General features: G+C 36.6%; 2 protein-coding genes across 5 annotated transcripts in view; both read right to left on the reverse strand.

The window, feature by feature from the left end:
• Nucleotides 1-84: 84 nt before the first annotated feature.
• LOC128015376 (solute carrier family 15 member 1) lies at nt 85-7,982 on the reverse strand. The gene is made up of 23 exons (XM_052599178.1): nt 7,839-7,982; nt 7,582-7,619; nt 7,285-7,369; nt 7,022-7,163; nt 6,143-6,262; nt 5,910-6,009; nt 5,389-5,479; nt 5,191-5,274; nt 5,011-5,093; nt 4,602-4,688; nt 4,431-4,520; nt 4,271-4,315; nt 4,029-4,061; nt 3,801-3,889; nt 3,631-3,712; nt 3,279-3,398; nt 2,931-3,062; nt 2,732-2,778; nt 2,513-2,620; nt 2,303-2,417; nt 1,497-1,634; nt 1,300-1,407; nt 85-1,179 (listed from the first exon to the last, which is right to left on the reverse strand). The coding sequence occupies exons 1-23, from the start codon at nt 7,843-7,845 to the stop codon at nt 952-954; spliced, it is 2,172 nt and encodes a 723-aa protein (XP_052455138.1). The 5' UTR covers nt 7,846-7,982; the 3' UTR covers nt 85-951.
• Nucleotides 7,983-9,495: 1,513 nt separating this feature from the next.
• Nucleotides 9,496-18,817, reverse strand: part of LOC128015375 (dedicator of cytokinesis protein 9) — a 99,702-nt gene continuing 90,380 nt past the window's right edge. For 3 of the 4 annotated variants that reach the window (XM_052599175.1, XM_052599174.1, XM_052599173.1), the window contains exons 49-53: nt 18,430-18,640; nt 17,081-17,271; nt 11,662-11,762; nt 11,430-11,568; nt 9,496-10,484 (exon numbers count right to left, since the gene is read on the reverse strand). In XM_052599175.1, the coding sequence (XP_052455135.1) occupies nt 10,359-10,484; nt 11,430-11,568; nt 11,662-11,762; nt 17,081-17,271; nt 18,430-18,640 (768 nt within the window). In that variant the 3' untranslated portion in view covers nt 9,496-10,358. Of the gene's footprint in view, nt 11,569-11,661; nt 11,763-17,080; nt 17,272-18,429; nt 18,641-18,817 lie in introns of all 4 variants that reach the window. The other variant, XM_052599176.1, reaches the window with a different exon arrangement.

Here is an 18,817-nt window from a genome sequence, read left to right on the forward strand (position 1 = left end):
TGAGATCCTACCATCTTCTCTTTTGTCTTTTCAATCTCATATAATAGCAATAATTTCAAAAGAATCATTATTAATGACAAAATATTTTCATTCTGAGGCATAAATATGTATTTTATTGAAGCACTTCATCAAAAGTTGATTTATTCATAGCTTATTGGACCCAATGTAGTTTAAAATCCACATACAATGTTATGTTGGGAATTTTTTTTTTGTTTTGTTTTTTTAAATACATTGAAGAAAATACTGCATTCTACTGCTCATAGTTGTATGGCAGTTATCTGGTGCACATAGTAACCCCTTCAAATAATGCATTTTTAGTTGCTAAAACTATGGTCAAAATGAATTACTTCAAAGAAAACTTTACAATACTCTGTCTTACCCATTTCATTGTGTAGATGAATGGCTATTAATACAAATTATTTAGAGGCACTTTAGAAAGTTTTCTGAAAGATCCACTTCACAATTACACGAACAGGACTTTGTGCTGCTTGACGTACAAGAGGGAAATAGCATTCAAAATCGATTTAATAGCAGTGTGATGATGTACTTTCACTCTTTAGTTTCCATTTAAACTGGTTTTTCATTATTATGGTAAATTGCATTTTCCATAAAAGAGCGTCACCTGCTCTTTTTTTTTTTTCTTCACTTATCTATCTATTGATATTAACACTTATAAATAACCCCCCCCCCCCAAAGGCACCAACGCACAGCCACTTTAAAGCTGATCTTAACATACGAAACTACCAAACCTTCTGCCCATGATTGTCGTCCCAAAACACACCATTTGATCTCAAGAAGAATTGGCTTTTCTTGGGCTGATTTTTGCTACTGCATAACGAATCCCAAGCCAAGCTTTGATAAAAAAGAATGGTGAATCAGTTCTTCGGTCAATAGGAAAGGGAACACCAGCACTTTCGAACCACAGATCAAGAGAAAAAAGAAGCAATGTATCTAGATCTTCGTTTGCTTGACGTCCATGCTATTTATCTCGTTGTTTACGTATGCCAAATTGTCTTTCGTCATCATTTCAAGGCCTTTCTTCTTCTCATCTTCTGGCTTGAGCTCCATAAATTTAGCCTCAATTTCCGCCGGGTCTATGTAGGTGTAGAAGTAAGCCATGACCGCAAAGATGATACTGACGGCCACCAGGAGACATGCGAACAGCACGTATTCTGCCCACTACAACGACACATACACACAGATGAGCTTTTAACAATCTGGATACCAACAGTACGTGACATTTGAATGGATTTGGTAAAAAAAAAAAAAAAAAAAACGATAGCAGTTCCAGTGGTATACCTGATCTGGAAGTGAGCCTGCCTCAGCCACAATGAGCACGATGATATTTCCCACTGCAACAGTCAACAGCCAACCAGCCTGGAGGACTGACTTCATATTGCTTGGTGCCTAAAAGATAAGACATTATGAGACGATTTTAAAAAATAAGAGTTGATTCGAAGTTTTCTGAATGTCACGTTGCAGAGAGCACACCATACCTGTGAATAGGAGAAGTCCAGGCCGGTGACAGAGAAGACCACTTCTCCGCAGGTTATCAAAAAGTACTGTATAATCTGCCAGGCCATGTGGATGCCGTTCGGTTCAATATCCTCTATTGCTTTAATGTTCTCTGTACACTGCACACACATTCAGACAGAATTCAACTTTTGAGAAGGGTAACAAACCAAACCATTGCTGGATTTACTAGAAATGATTTAAACTCATTTTGTGATCTCAAAAGAGCCAAGACTCCAGGATATATATATATATATATTTACTTTGTGAGTCCAAAAAAAAAAAAATCTCTATATATTTGACTTTAGTTTACCTCTTGCCTGTTTCAATTAAGTCTAATTTAAGTCATCATGCAGCCATCTCATACGTTTGCTGACGCCCCCTAGTGGGCCCCTGCATGACAACTACTGGTTTAAATGGATAGGTCACCCGAAATGAAAATTATTTTCATATACTTAACCTCATATCAAATCAAACCTGTATAACATACTGTCTTCTTGAAACACAAGTGATGATATATATAAATGTTTTCTATTTTTAGTTCCATACAATGAGAGTCAGTGGTATCCAGTGTTGTTCTGGACACAGATGACTTCCATTCTATGGCTCAAAATAGTTGAAACATTGAAATATATTGTTTTGAGTTCTGCAGATGGAATAAAGTGCATACAGGTTTGGAAAAAATCACGGAGGCATGTAAAAGATGAGCATATAGGATGATCTATTTCTAGTTCTAACTATTCCTAATAGTGTTGATACTATTATCTGTGATGGTAAGAACAAGACGTACAGATTCTCCAAAAGTAAAGTTGCTTGGGATCAGGACTGTGTAGGAGCTTCCGAAGCCCAGCTGCAGGATGTAGTGGCACGTCTGTCCTTCTTGGTTCACAATAGAAAAATTAGCTCTGGGAAGGGAGATATCAGATATCAGATCAGTGTAGAAATGCATGCATTTTCATCATTTATCATATGTATATGTAATACAAAACAAAACACATACTTGCCGTGGGTAACAATGAGGTAGTCTGATGCTTGTAAGTAAGTGATGGAACCCAGATGATCAGACTTTATGGAGAAGTTCAGAGGAGACCTAAAGCCATTCACAAACCTACAACATATATTTTATTTGAATGAATTTGAATAGGCATTTCATTTTCAAAACATCTCTTTCAATAGAATTTGAAAGGAATATTTAAAAAAAGTTCAGAAATGCACTAACCTGATCGCATTCATGCCTTGATTGGGCTTCTCAGTTATGTCGTTGAGCTGTAAATGAAACAAATCATCAGAACATTCACACTCAATGCTACAGTTATGTATTCTCATGACATTAATGTTACCAAAATAATCGGCACATTTATTTAACATATTGAATTAAATACCAAGATTGTTAAAAATAATAATAATGTAGCACTCACCATCCTTAGGATTCCGTTAGCATTCATCAAAACTGTTTGCCTTTTTCCCCTCACGAAAAAAGCTGTAGCGTTTCTTCCTCCAGCAGAGACCATCACTACCATTTTGTCCAGTGTCATATAATCATTAGAGGACTGGGGGAGCAAAATATCATCAAAGAATTAGTGAGAGAATTACGAAAAGTTTACATACAGCACATGTGGATAATGTTTCCTCAACTACAAGTATGTTGATGTCCCAGGGATCGATTCCTATTCTTAAATGAATATATTTCAAGTTATTTTCCATTTATTCTGATTGTCCAACAAAAACTGTTTGATTAAGTTTGATGTGCCATTGTGCAAACTTACATCAAAACCAGGAACAACAAACGGTTCTTGCCCTTCCACTATAACAGGCACTGATGTTTCCTCCAAGTTCAGGAACTTCACCTGGGTTTGAGAATTTGATGGGAAGTTGGGGACTGTTTGCTGTTGGATTAAAAGACATGTCAGAAACGTACTACTTGTTTTCTTTGCTGAAAATGTACAGTAGTATATCAAATGCATTGTGATGATTGTTATACCAGAAAGCTAAGGGCATAAATCAAGCCAATACACATGCTGTACCAATAACAACCTTCAATCTAAATAAAGCATCAGGTTTTGTTTCTTAGACATCATTGCAATGAATCTGCTCGACTGGAAGGTATCTGTTACTCACGTCAATTTGAATCTGCAAAAGAGCAGCAGCCACAAATGCTAACGCGGCCAGCACCATACCAACAGTCATCCTCCGCAGGGGCCTGGAAATCACCACACACACAAAATCACAGTCAAAAAATGTGTCTCATAATAACAAAGACAATTTCATAAAAGTTATCCAGCGCTTACGTGAAGTTTAGACCACACTTCTTGATAAGTGGATACACTACAGAGTCCATTATCGGCACCATTATCACAATCAGTATGGGGTTCACAATCTGCACCAGAACACAAACAACGAGCACACATTCACTATATGTACACTACAATGTACAATCAAAGATTGTCCTGATCATTTCATATCCTGGTAAACATAGTAAACCACAAAACAAACCCTTTAGCATAAATCAGTCTCACCTGCATCTGATCTGGCTGAATTATAAACGCTCCCTATGATGAGAGAAAGAAAGAAGGATATAGCATATAAAATATGACAACATAATTGTGTATATATATATATATATATATATATATATATATATATATATATATATATATATATATATATATATATATATATATATATATATATATATATATATATATATATATATATATGCATTTTGTAGTTGAAAATGCATGTTTTGTTTTTTACTTACAAAGTTACCATCCATAGTAGTGGCCTGAAGAGTCCATCGGGAGCCCTGGAAAGACAACAAAACTCTCATTTAACATCAAGCCAAAAAACAGACGAGTGTTTGTGCAAGATTGTATATTTGATTATGGCCTCGTGTAGCATCATTGAGTTTTTCCACCGACCTGCTGGTCAAACAAGGCCCAGAACATTGGCAGAGGGATATAGAGGAACAGAACCTTCAACACCATCTTCACCTGAGCGATCAGGAGTTTCTGTAAAAAGACAGAGTCTGTGTGAACTTCTTACAGCACTGAAGAGTTAATTGGTGCATGCTGTGTATATTTTTTACATACATCATATTTCTCTTCTGCCCAGTCCATCCAGTGCTCTCTCTTGGGGTATTGCTTACCGCGGTGATTGAAACGGTTACTAACTGCAAACTGTAGTAGAGAAAAGACAGTGATCATGCATTTAGACTTTCCCACATGACTTTATGTTATCCCAGCAGGCACCTTGATCTCAATTCAATGTCAAACATTAGTCAAGACTTGATCAAGATGCTGTGACATCATTTTAAATTCAGTTTTGATGTCTTTTCAACATCAATGGCATATTACAATTACATATGATTACTGATTATTTATCAGATATGCAAGTTACACTATCTTTTAATGGAAAGTGAACTGTGAATGAGGAGTCTAATGTTATGTCTCCATTTTTCCACAAACGTAATATGATTTATTTTGTTTTAGGCGCTCTTACTCCAATGCAATTCATGACTTGCAGCAGGATGTTGCCTTTAGGGGATTCCATAATGTACATGCCGTGGCCTGCGATGAACACAACTGCAGAGAGAAGAATAACCTCAGTCGATCAAGTGCTCATTAAAGGTATTGCACATGTCAAAATAAATACAAGTAGACCAAAGCTGCCATAACTTACTGAGGGCAACCACCATGAGAGCTGCAGGGACCCCAAAAGCCAGCGGGAAACAACTTTGCTTTGAATAGATACCACACTCTTGAGCTGAAAAACGTAACAAATACACACAAAGATAAGACCATAAGTGTATTTACCAATCTACAATGTATTTAACAACAAATGTGAAAAATGCTATTCGGATAGTAACACAATACACACCTCTCAGGATGGGTGTGATGAGAGTGGAGAGAAGACTGCCAGCGTTAATGGACAGATAAAATATGGAAAAGAAAGTACTTCTTTGTTTTTCCTAAAAAAACAAAAAAAAAAAACAATTCTTACTTTAATTTAGATACACTACCATTCAAATGTTTGCTGCTTGATATTTTAGCAGTTTGCACTAGCTGAAAGCTTGAAAATTTGTATACAAAAAAAAATGTTACAATGCTGACATATAATAGATACATTAACATTCCTCACATTGTGACATTCAGCCTAGAACATGCACATTTCACACTTTGACCTCTGGCCTTTAGACTTGTCCAGGTGGCAGTGGTGGAGGAGGTTACAAATCACTTTGTGTTAATCTCGAACACTCAATATCAGAGACTTAACCTTGAGCTGATAACAGCTGATTTGCACACGCTAGAATGTGCTGACGTGCTTGAATTCAGTTCATCTTCTTTAATAGGATGTGTGTTTAAATGTGTGCGTGTGTGTGTATATAAGGGTCTACATGCCTGATGTTCTTCAAACTGATCTCCTCCAAACGCTGCCACACAGGGTTTAATACCTCCAGTTCCCAAAGCAATGAGGATGAGTCCCAGCATGGACATAGCACTGAAATAAAGCAGAGCGAATTTAAATTCACACCAAATAATAAATTAAAATGAGCATGCACGGAGATTATTTGGGTTATGTTTACGATAATATAAAAATGTAATGCTATAGCAGATCTCAAGCGATGACTCACGTATGGAATGTCATGTTGTCAGGTGTACCATCTTTGTCGGTATCGGTGATGTCGTGTATGGCACTGATTGCCATGATCACCTGGCCGATGGTGTACACTATAGACAGATACACGATAGTCCTGGAGAAAGTGGAGAATGGAGGTAATGTTTATACCCACATGAATTCTTGTAGAAATAAATTCATAATCTAATAAAACTCATTTGACGGTGTACTGGGGTCCCGTGACCACCATGAGGCCACAAGGAGGTGTAAGGGGTACAAGTACATTTTCAGGGACCAATATTTATTGTGAAGAGAGAAAATTTAGTTATTATTAATCATCTTCCATTTATGATGTTTTCTTTAAATATTTTAATAATTGTTTTAAAATAAATGTAAATAACTGAATTTAAAAAACAACTTAATTACTGATTTACCTCAAATGGGTTTTAAAATATGCACACTACCCTTTAAAAGTCTGAAAATGTTTTAATGTTTTGAAATGAAGTTGCTTATGCTAATTTATGTGATAAAAAAATACAGTAAATAATATTGTTAATATGGCTGCAATTTAAAATAACTGCTTGAAATAAATGTAATTTATTCCTGTTATGTCAAAGCTGAATTTTCAGAACTTCCAATCTTAAGTTTTACATATTCTATTCTAATACGCTGATTTGCTGCTCAAGAAACATTATTATCAAAGCACAGCAGTTGTGCCTCAGTATTTATCTGGAAACTATGGTTCCTGTTTTTTAATTGTTTTGATATTGTAGGAAAGGGTACCATCATAGTTAGGGATCCTTAGAATCAAAAAGTTTGAAATTCACTGACTTTACAGTATTCCTAGAATTGTTAGTATGGTAGAATGTTATATTTTCCAAGTCCTAAAACTCACTTGAACTTGCCCAGCCATGAGTCTGCGATGATGGCCCCCAGGATAGGTGTTAGGTAGCACAGAGCCACGAATGTGTGGTAGATGGTTGTGGACAAATCATTGTCCCAACCGATAAAATACTTGAAGTACAGCACAAGCACCGCTGCAAAACAGAGATAGGAAACACAGCATAAGATGAGCGGAAAGAGGAAAGAGCTACGCTGTGTGAAATTATATAAAAGTTCACATTATTTCATTTGTGTACAGAATGTGTTTGGTCTCACCTTTCATGCCATAGTAGGAGAATCGCTCACAGAACTCATTCACCACAATGAAAAATATACTGACAGGATATCCCAAGCAACTTGGCTACAACAACAAAAAAATCACAGCTCAAATAAATAATTCATTATAACATGTACTTTTATTAGAATTCTATATTTTTGTATTTACTATAAAAAACAGCACTTAATTGTGTTGATATGTATTATACAGTAAATTATTACATTTAATCTAATAAAAATACTGATTAGTAATTCTGTGAGTTACTAGCATTACTGATCAGATTTTAAAAGTCTCACCCTATTCTTGGTCTTCTTTGTCTTTCTCTCCTCATTGTCTGCAAAAATGAAGTGAAATGCCATTAAAATATCACTAATATGAATTCAGTTTGAACTTACTAAATGCCATTTCAAATGTCTTCAAACTATATTTATGGACAGATTGTACATTGCCGTTTAAGCAAAGTATACACACATTCAATCTATAGGTACAAACCAAAAGTTAACATAAATGATTATTATTATATTGTTTCATAACAACATCTAGGTTTACTCACCTGCCATGATGACTGCTTTGACTGAGGCTGCCTTCTAGTCCTCTTGTTAAGAATATCCTTTAGTTTAGAGATGCACACTCACACTCACTAACACACACTCACTAACACACACACACTGTCCGGGAAAGACAAAGCTGTACTCTGAAGGAGACAGGTAACAGGGTTTTATAGACTCTGAACAATAAAATGTACCCTTGGCCAAGCCCACTGGTTTAAAATGAGATTGATGTAGATGTTTATGGCAGTATTTGTGGCTGTGTGTGTGTGTGTATGAGTGGGAGGAGGCAAATGAGGAGCAGTTTAGTTATTTATGGTTGTCTTATCAATTTATACAGAAAATAAAATGATATGAACATTTGGTCTTTGTAATAAGATAAGGCAAGTTAATAAGTAATTAATATACTTTTTTTTAATTCCAAATAATAAATACAATAAAATATATAGAACAGTGCAAACTGCCATTGTTTTCCTATGCACATTTAAAAAAAAAAAAAAAAAAAAAAGATTTAGCAAATCAATGTATTCTTATATTTGTCCTTGAAAGTTTTCAAAAACTATTTCAAGTCACTTAAGTATAGTTTTCTGGTAGGGTAGATAAAATCCTACAAAATCTTTAAATATGAATTATATTGAATGGTATATGGAGGCTGAATTAATATAATAAATAATTAACTCATGGAGCTGAAACTGCTGTCTGAAAGAATGTTGATTAGATATGCTAGATAATGCTGGCACTTCAAAACATTGCCAACGCATCATATGACTCTCCTAAATAACCCTGATAATGCAATTTATTTCCCTGGTACAACCCCATGACACAATATATATATATATATATATATATATATATATATATATATATATATATATATATATATATATATATATATATATATATATATATATATATATATATATATATATATATATATATATATATATATATATATATATATATATATATATATATATATATATATATACATACTGTACATACACACACACACATTATAAGATTTACTGACTGTGAAGTCCAAGGTATGTGAGTAACACTTTCACAGAGCACATCATCAACTTTTATACAATGTTAAAATGGCTTACTTAGGATGAAAAGCTGAAGATAACATGGACTTGAAGTTAGTAGAGGTGTAATTCATTGGACGAGAGAGGTAAACAAACTGCCCTCATCCAAACAGAGAGGTTTCTGCGATACAATAGCGACAGTGCAGTGGTGGAGGGGGGCAGGGGCAGAACGGCGAGAGCAAGTGTGTGTGTTGATCGAGAGCAAGTCAGCAGGTTTCATTCAGAACGCACTTTAAAAACAAAATTGAACTGATACTGCTTCAATATGGTCTATTTCTTCTACCATATAAAGGGTATGTATAGGGTGCTTTAAAAGTGGCAGCAATCAGATAAGAGAGAATAATTGATGGGCGGTACGTCTTTGCAATCGGGCTAAAGGCCTCATAATCTGGTGTAATTTGAAAAAAGTATGGTAGGCCATAGATTATACATTTAAAAGACCATAAATATTATATAGACAAGAAAACTAAATCAGATTTCACAGAAATTTATAAGGATCTTGTTCACAATAGTAGAGATAAAGTATGTTTAAGGGGAAGGAACTGATAAGAACAAAACAACATGAAAACTGATGTAAGATAGTACATTTTATTCAGAGATTTTAGGGACATTAATATATTTCCATAACAGATTCTATTAAATAAAAATACCCCCCATATCTAACCCCCGATATAAAACAATTTACATTTAAACAAACCTAAATGGTTATAAAAATCCTTGTGTTTATCTCTTTTGTCCATATATATTTATATTTCACATCTAGCCTTCTCACTTTGGCAAGAGATCTTCAGGAACCAAAACAGGACAAAGAAAGAGAATTATTGCACTCCGCTAAAAAAGAAACGGCTAATTGTTTCTTGGCTTAGAAACAAAAAACAACAAAACAAAACAAAAACGAGGGGAAAAAAATTATAGAAATGAAAGTGTGGGTGGCTCAGGTGATCATGGGTATTTTGTACAGTAAATCTCAAACTTCCTGCAACACTAAAGCACAGTTATATTCGCTTCAGTACTACTCAATGGACAGCAGCTGCCTCAGACACAGGAAGTGATGTCACAGCCTCTCTATCAGCACAGAGCAGCAAATTGGGGAATACAATTGCATTACAATTGAGAAATGTGAAAGTAAAAAGGCAGATTTTTCAGGTTGTTCTGGCTATGAAGGAAATAAAAGCGCTGTGAACAGGGGGTTGATGAGAGAAGAACAAACGTTCCCTCTTGAAATAAGTCACATGGGAATAGTATCTGGACATTCCAAAGACCGGACACACCTTCTCTATCCCAGAGTCCTGGATGCTGATTGATGAGTGATTCATTCAGGATTGTCGGACAATGAAATTCCATTTTTTACTTGTTCTTTCGCTTTTGATGCGTTTCAGGCTGCCTGCCGTCTCTCTGGCTCGGGCAGGGTCAGAGGTTTAAGGCCAGGGGTGAGAGTCACACGGTGGAGGCGGAGCTAGGCATGCCATGCAGGGTGGTGCTGCTGGGCATGCCACTGATGACATTGAAAATATGTAGCGAATCTGAAAGAGAGCTCTTGGTTCTGCCTTCCACAGCGGAGATCTGATGAAGAGGAGGAGTGCAGAGTGAGAAAGAACAGATCAAACTGACTCTTAAATTGTACTTTATTGTTTTTAATGTATGATAAATTGTATGCATTATTACCATCCAATCTACAGAGGCCAGCACAACAGAAAGAGAGAATGAGAATCATGAATATTAAACATGAAACAAACTTGAACCAAACACCTACAAGTGTATATACACTGGCGGCCAAACCATTTGAATTACAATTTTTACATGTTTTTGAAAGAAGTCTCTAATGCTTACCAAGGCTGCATTTATTTGATAAAAATATTAAAAACAGTAATATTGTGAAATATTGCAGTTTAAAGTAACAGTGTATTATTATTATTTGAATGTATTTTAAAATGTAATTTATTCTTCTTTATTCTCATAAACTGATTTGGTGCTCAAGAAGCATTTTTTATTTTAATCGATGAAAATTGTTTTTGTTGCTTAATATTTTTATGGAAACCATGACACATTACTATTTTTTTCCATTAAAAAAACAAATAAATAATAATATAGAATAAAAATAAAGACATTTGTAATGTTACCAAAAAAAAAAAAAAAAAAAAATCGATTGTTGGTGAACTGTCAAAGAAACCTGAAAAACAGTTTCCACAAAAGATGAAATATTAGGCAGGAAAAACTTTTCAACATTGGTAATAATAAGAACTATTATTAATAATTCAGCACTAAATCAGGATATTAGGACTATTTCTGAAGGATCATGCGAGTGAAAATGTAGCTTTGTCATCACAGGAATAAATTACATTTTAAAATACACTCAAATGGACTATATTTTTTAATTCAGTAAATGCAGCCTGTGTGAGACGACTTATAAAGGCATTAAAATGTTAATTATTCCAATCTTTTGCCAAAATAGACTCAGTATGTTTCTACTGGCATAAGGAAACAAGATGTGCCACTGTGTATGCTTACCTGTTCATGCATGATGTGTGAAAGCTCTCTGGCCAGATCCTTGTAACTGGCTTTCATCTCATCATGATATTCCTGTTGGTCCTCCTTAATCAGCCTTTCATTCACAGCTAGAGCCTGTCCACATGCCTCAACAAACTGCCTGCATACACAAACACCATATACACACACAGAATAAGAAAGCAGGCGCAGGTGAAGAGATTTTGGAAAGCATTTCAAATGGTGTTTTAAGTACCTGAAGACCTCTTTAAGCTGTTTGACTTTGTTATCTGGGTATTTTTTGGCGAAGGCATCATCAAGGAAAGCTCTGGCATATGCAAGTGGCCCAGCATTGACCTGAAGAGAAAGTATTTTAGGGAAAAAAAGTAATTTACAATCATTTTGTGTGATGTAATGGCAAAAGTGTATTTGGGGGGAAGGTTTGTTGCTCTTTTGAGAGTGAAATGGCTTTAAAAGTCTTAAAAATGTAAAATACATGGAAGAAAGAAACTAAATAACATCTTAATTGAAATTTAAACATGTCAAACTTGGCGTGATTGTGTGTGTGATTCAATGGAATTGCTTTGTTTCAATACCTAGTGAGGCACTTTATTGTCTGCTCTCTATTGACAGTGATTTTATTGTTAGATGTCATCAAGTGGTTGTATTATTAATCTATAGAATCACTATTTTTAAGTATCGTATATGTAAGTATAGTTTTTTACAATTATATAGTATCGTTTCAAAGTTTGGGGTCAAAAAGATTTACAAGAATACAGTAAAAATAGTTATATTGTGAAGTATTATTACAATTCAAAATAGATGATTTCTATTTGAATAAGGGCTGTCAAACTGTTAATCTTTATTAATCACATATAAAAATAAATGTTTTTGTTTACATACTGTAATATATGCATGTGTATGGTGTATATATTACATACATGCATGTATATATATTTTTAAATGTTTTGTTTATGTATAAAACAATTATATTTATAGATCGTAAAAAATTATATATATATATATATATACATATATATATATATATATATATATATATATATATATATATATATATATATATATATATATATATATATGTATATGTATATATATATATATATATATATATATATATATATATATATATATATATATATTTTTTTTTTTTTTTTTATAAATATACATGTATGTTTGTGTATTTATTAGGGGTGTAACGGTTCACAAAATTCATGGTTGGGTTCGATACGATTCACTGGTGTCACGGTTCGGTTCGGTACGGTTTGGTACGTTTTAGATACAGCAAAAAGAAAAAAATGGCAAATAAATTTCCTTGATTTTTAAAAAATGTTTTATTTATTAAAACTAACAAAGTATGTTTTTGTTTTTGTTTTTTACATTGAACAACGACAGCTCCTTATAAAAAAAAAAATGAAAATGTTATATTGTTGTAGTAGTTATGAACAAATACAAAGATGTAACTTTTTATATGGAACTTTATAACTCTTTATATTGAGTGTGTTTTTATTCAATTGGTTCTCTATAGGGCTTATATTTTTTGGAACAAAGCAGGAATTACGGTCTGGCTAAAATGGGCTCGTGAAGGAATATTGTAAGCTAACGGGGCTCAATTACATTAAGCATGTTCTTAAAACCTGCGTTTTCCACTATAGGCGCTCGCTCACTCAGTACGCGCTGAAGGCTCGTTGCAAAATGGCTAAAGGGTCTTTCACACAGGACGCGGTATGCGCGGCGCGGGACCCTGGGCTAAGCGTTGCCCTTTAGATACAACGCGATTTGCGCTCCACTATGCAAAGAGCAAAGTAGGTGGAGTTTTCAAAACTGCCCGTGCATACGTTCTATTTATAACAGTTCTTCTATCTAATAACGTGCAGGCCTGTTAATTGTATCGTACTGCTCAGGAAATTCTGAAAAAGTACAGTACTAGTCCATTTTGATTTCCATGCTTGTTTGGATGCCCCGATCGATTGGTAAAGTGCACCCAAACACCAGACCTGTTGGTTATTGGAGGATCTTCTATTTCTGGTCTGTTAAACGCTTTGGCCACCGCGTACCGTGCATGAACTGACTGAGTAGACTAACATAAACATATACATTGGTGTTTTTTTCTTCTTCGGGGGTGTCAGGGGCGTTGCCTGTTACGTCGTTTGGGTTATTGGACTACCTTGTTGAACGCATCTCATTATATTTCACAATTTTTTATTTATTTTCCAAATATAATTAATTAGTCCAACGAACCGTTCGGTACATTATGCGTACCGCATACCGAACCGAAAGCCTCGTACCGAATGGTTCAATACGAATACGCGTATCGTTACACCCCTAGTATTTATATATACATAATAAATACACACAGTACACACATATATATATTAAAGTATGTAAACAAAAACTTTTATTTTGGATAAGATTAATGGTGATTAAACATTCGACAGAACTAATTTGAATATATTTTAAAATGTAATTTATTGTTTAATTTTTAAGTTTAATTTTCAGCAGCCATTACTCCAGTATTCAGTGTCACGTGATCCTTAGGAAATCAGTCCAATTGCCACATACCTGGACTCATTTAGTGTGTTTTTGCCCCTGTGACCCAGTTTCTGTCTTCCGTGTTAGGTTTGATTAGTTCCCAGGTGTGTCTATTCTATTCCTCTTGTGTTCCATGTCCCTGTTAATTTAGTGATTCCATCCACCTGTGTTTCCCTATTATCCTTTGTACTTAAACCTTTTCCTTTCAGTTCAGTTTCGTCGGGTCTACTTGCTACCAACTAACTCACTCGTTACTTGATGCTTACTGGCTATTTACGTGTGTCTACCTCCGTGCTCCATTTGTTGGCTATATTAAAAGCCTTATTTCACTTATCCTCTGCTCCGTGTTTCTTCTGGCAGCGTAAACTGTGACAGAAGACCCGACCTAAAAAATGAAAGTATAAAACTGCGTGTTTTTCCCTCCGTTTTGCTTTCATTTTTTCACAGTCTTTTCTTTTCTTAGTTTCTATGGATCCCCTCTATCGCCCCGAATTCCTCATCCTCCTGCTGAAGCAGGAAGGACGTTCTCTCGAGGACCATACCAGACGGTTTCTTCTATTAGCTAATTCCACCAGCTACCTGGACGACGCGCTCTGCACCTTCTACAACACCAGCCTGAACTCCAAGTGCAGAGCGTTGTCGCCCGAAGATGGTCCTCGGGAGGATTTCGCCGCATTCGTGTAGTGGACTCTGGAGAGCGCGACTGACCAGGTGTGTGAGCCGGCAACACCGTGCATCGTGGGAGTCCTCGTGGAGATCGAGGGCGTGGAGGAAAGCCCTGCCCACACTCCTGCGACTGGGGGTGAGCTGTATGCAGTCTCTGAAGGTCATATGGAGCAAGTTCTGGATCTGATGGACTGGTCTATGGAGGTAATCCCTAATATTCCTGTTTCTCCGCTGGTTCCGTCCAGCCCTGACTCCCCTGTATACCCTCTCAGTCTTCCACTCCTACCTCCTCCAGTCATTTCCTCTGCTCCATTTCCGCTGGTTCCGCCCAGCCCTGAGTTTTCTGTTTCTCCGCTGGTTCCGCCCAGCTCTGAATTTTCTGTTTCTCCGCTGGTTCTGCCCAGCCCTGAATCTTCTGTGTCTCCGCTGGTTCCGCCCAGCCCTGAATCTTCTGTCTCTCCGCTGGTTCCGCCCAGCCCTGAATCTTCTGTGTCTCTGCTGGTTCCGCCCAGCTCTGAATCTTCTGTGTGTCCGCTGGTTCCGCCCAGCTCTGAATCTTCTGTATCTCCGGTGTTCCCTCCCGGCCTCCCTCTCCCACCTCCTCCAGGACCTGCTGGTCCCTCTGCTCCACTTTCGCTGGTTCCGTCCAGCCCTGATCCTCCTGTCCTTCCTCCCATCCTTCTCCTCTCTCCTCCTCCTAGACCAGCCAGTTCCTCGTCATCCCTGCTGGTGCCAGTCAGTCCCGCAGCTCACCCTCAGTCCGCGCCTCATCCCTCCGGCTCCACCTTGGTCAGTCGTCGACTATCCGCCGGCTCGGGACTCCACTCCTCTGGTTTCACCTCGTCACTCCATCCCTCCGACTCTGTCAGGCTCCTCCTTCCCTCCGGTTCCACCTCCATCCTCGGTCACTCCGGCTCCACAGCGGTCTGCCAGGACCCCGCCTCCACTTTGGTCGCCTGAGCCTTCTGCTCCACCTAGGCCCTCCGGATCCTCGACGTCACTCTGGCTCTGTGGCTGTGCTGCTCCATCTTGGGCTCCTCACCCACCGGTGCAGTCTCCACCTGTCGGCCCCCTGGTGTCATCGACCCCCTCCTTCACCATGGCTCCTCCCGCCGTCGACTCCACCTTGGATCTCCGTCCTGGCTGGTCTCTGGTGGGCCATCTGGCTCCTCCTGCTCCTGTCTCCTCCCTGCCTCCTTCCTCCGTGGTCCCTGTCTGCTGGCCCCCTCCTGGGAGTCTGTCCTTCACCGGAACCTCCTCCCAAGTTCCCACACACTCCTCCCTTGGTTGTTTCTACGGTGCGAGGACGCACCTACTGGGAGGGGGGAGTACTGTCACATACCTGGACTCATTTAGTGTGTTTTTGCCCCTGTGACCCAGTTTCTGTCTTCCGTGTTTGGTTTGATTAGTTCCCAGGTGTGTCTATTCTATTCCTCTTGTGTTCCATGTCCCTGTTAATTTAGTGATTCCATCCACCTGTGTTTCCCTATTATCCTTTGTACTTAAACCTTTTCCTTTCAGTTCAGTTTCGTCGGGGCTACTTGCTACTTGCTACTAACTCACTCGCTACTTGATGCTTACTGGCTATTTACGTGTGTCTACCTCCGTGCTCCATTTGTTGGATATATTAAAAGCCTTATTTCACTTATCCTCTGCTCCGTGTTTCTTCTGGCAGCGTAAACCGTGACACCAATACACTGATTTGGTGTCCATGAATAATTTTGTATTAACAATAATTTTTTTTGTTGAAACCATGATACATTTTATCTCAGGATTCTTTGATTAATTGAAGAATAAATAAAAAATAGCTTCAAAAGAAACTTTTTAAAATTAAATCACGAGTGTCTTTACTCTTATCCATGCTGAATATAAAGCATTCTTTCAAAAAGAAAAGAAAATCTTACAGACCCCAAACATTTGAATGTATTGCAAGTTTTTAAGTAGCTCTAGAAAATCTGATAAATAATAGGACGTTTTCCTGGTAAAAATAAAATGTCACCATGGATCAGTTTTCCTGCCACTTGATTTGTTTTATTTTATCCTTTAATTAACTGCAACCTTAAAATATTACATTATATAAGATTTTATAAACATACAAAGCATATAGAAATATTGAATTAAATATTAATTATAATGGAACATTTTGATCAAAATAAACTTTTCTATTGATAATTTTAAGTACTGAATACAATTTTTTTTTTTTTTTAAACCGATCTTGTATGTCAATATCAATGTAATTTTTCATTAAGCTCATTGGAGTGCATTCTGGGATTAAATAAGATGTTGCTTTGCCTGAACAAAACCTAAACACAGAATAACTTTTTTATTATTAACATTGCTTGTTTTTTGTAAAGGGCTCTACATCATGATGCATAAAATGTTGGTTAAGTTGCTTTTGTAACAGAACAATGAAGTGTTTATATGTGTGTCACACACACACACACACACACACAACACACCTGTACACTAATGCTTCCCTGCAGCTTAAGTTGCAGGCGGATCATGTCAACTTCACTGGTTGCACAGAGGGCTCTGAGTTCTGCCACCTTCCCGCTCATCTCATCTATGGCCACCTCGATGGGACTAAGGTCTGTGTGGTGCTGATACATCACTGCTATGCGCTTCTTTACATATGGGAAACAGTGTGTAGCTGAAACAGAGGAATTGGAAAAGAAAGAGCACATACTGTAGACATTAAGTGAATTCAGTACTACGTTTCGAGAAGGAGGGGCAAAAGAAGAACAAACACATTAGGGTCCCAGCTGAAATCTACCCATGTCTGTGAAGTAATCAGGATTTATATTCTGTGCAGATTAAACACCTCGAAACTGTGAAAAGTGGTTTATTTAGAACACACTCTAAGAAGGTCATTCTGCCTCAGTGGCCAGATCTGATCTGAAAGTTTATCAGACGATGAAGATCACTGTTCAACTTTGAAATTTCCTGGTTGCTTATATAACACTAAACAACACTTAACTTGAAAAGATCAGGGTGTACAGTGTTAATACAGGAAGTACTCACTTAAATGTGATCATTAAAGATTAGTGATCAAAGAATAGCTGGGTAAATAAATGTATTATGCCATATAGAGGCCAAGGATATATGCTTATTAAATCATATTTCCGTGTCTAGAAGTGCATTTATGTAATGAACACGATAAACCAGTGATTATTTTATTAAAAGATTATTTTTGAAAAAGAAATTAACAAAAAATTTGAGTAAAGAATAAAGCTATTCATCACTACTGAGATTTTATTGCTAATATAAGCACCAAAAAACATTCTGAAGGATCATGTGACACTGAAGGCTGGATTACTGACAGTTTCAAAGAAATATATATATATATATATATATATATATATATATATATATATATATATATATATATATATGTTGTTTTACATTTTAATAATATATGTATATATATATAATATAACATTATTATGTGAATCCTGAATATAAATATATACACACACACACACACACACACACACACACATCTGAAAATAATGAATACATACAGTATCGTGGCTCAAATAGCTTTCAAATCAAATTTGGAGAAAAAAAATTCCAGATTCCAATTTTAAAAAGTGTTTTTTAAAATTAATTATGAAAATATATTATCAGGCTTGCATTTCTCAACATGATCAGAACCGTTCGGCCAGATGGCAAAAAAGCAGAGACATGAAGGTTTTATTGTAAATGAGGTTTTGTGTTTTAAAAACAGAAATCTACACGTTCACTTCTTTTGTTGTATGTATTCTTTGTATTCACAACAGTAACTGTGATAGTGATAGTGATCACTCACTGGTGAGCACCGTCCTTCGTTTACACTGTTCCTCGACCCCGCCGTGCCTCTTTCCTGACTCTGTGAATGGCGTCTCAAACACAAAACGGCGAATGTTGTGGCTTCTCTCAAAGTCAGTTTTCCTCTCTTCCAGCTCCTTTTCCTCTAGATACGGTGTCACGTGTGTCACCTGGATGTAGGCAAACTTTGCCTCCAGATCTTTAGGGTTCACCTGAGACAGATGAGATGTGATATACAACAGTGGGAGGAGACCAGTAAAATGCTGATAAAACATGAATAAACAGAATTCTTGTCGATAAGTCCACATTATCAGGAGCTCTGTTGTCAAAACTGATCGCATCTATGGTGTAATACTCTTCTTGTAAGTGTATGTGTGTGTGTGTTTGTG

The sequence above is a fragment of the Carassius gibelio genome, chromosome A6, assembly GCF_023724105.1.
Source record: "Carassius gibelio isolate Cgi1373 ecotype wild population from Czech Republic chromosome A6, carGib1.2-hapl.c, whole genome shotgun sequence".
NCBI classification, from domain to species: Eukaryota; Metazoa; Chordata; class Actinopteri; order Cypriniformes; family Cyprinidae; genus Carassius; species Carassius gibelio.

Coding starts and splice junctions, on each gene's coding strand:
- LOC128015376 (XM_052599178.1), bottom strand. Junction 4,062..4,270: donor CTACTATGGATGGTAACTTT/GTAAGTAAAAAA, acceptor CTCTCATCATAG/GGAGCGTTTATAATTCAGCC. Junction 3,399..3,630: donor TTTTGCAGATTCAAATTGAC/GTGAGTAACAGA, acceptor TTAATCCAACAG/CAAACAGTCCCCAACTTCCC.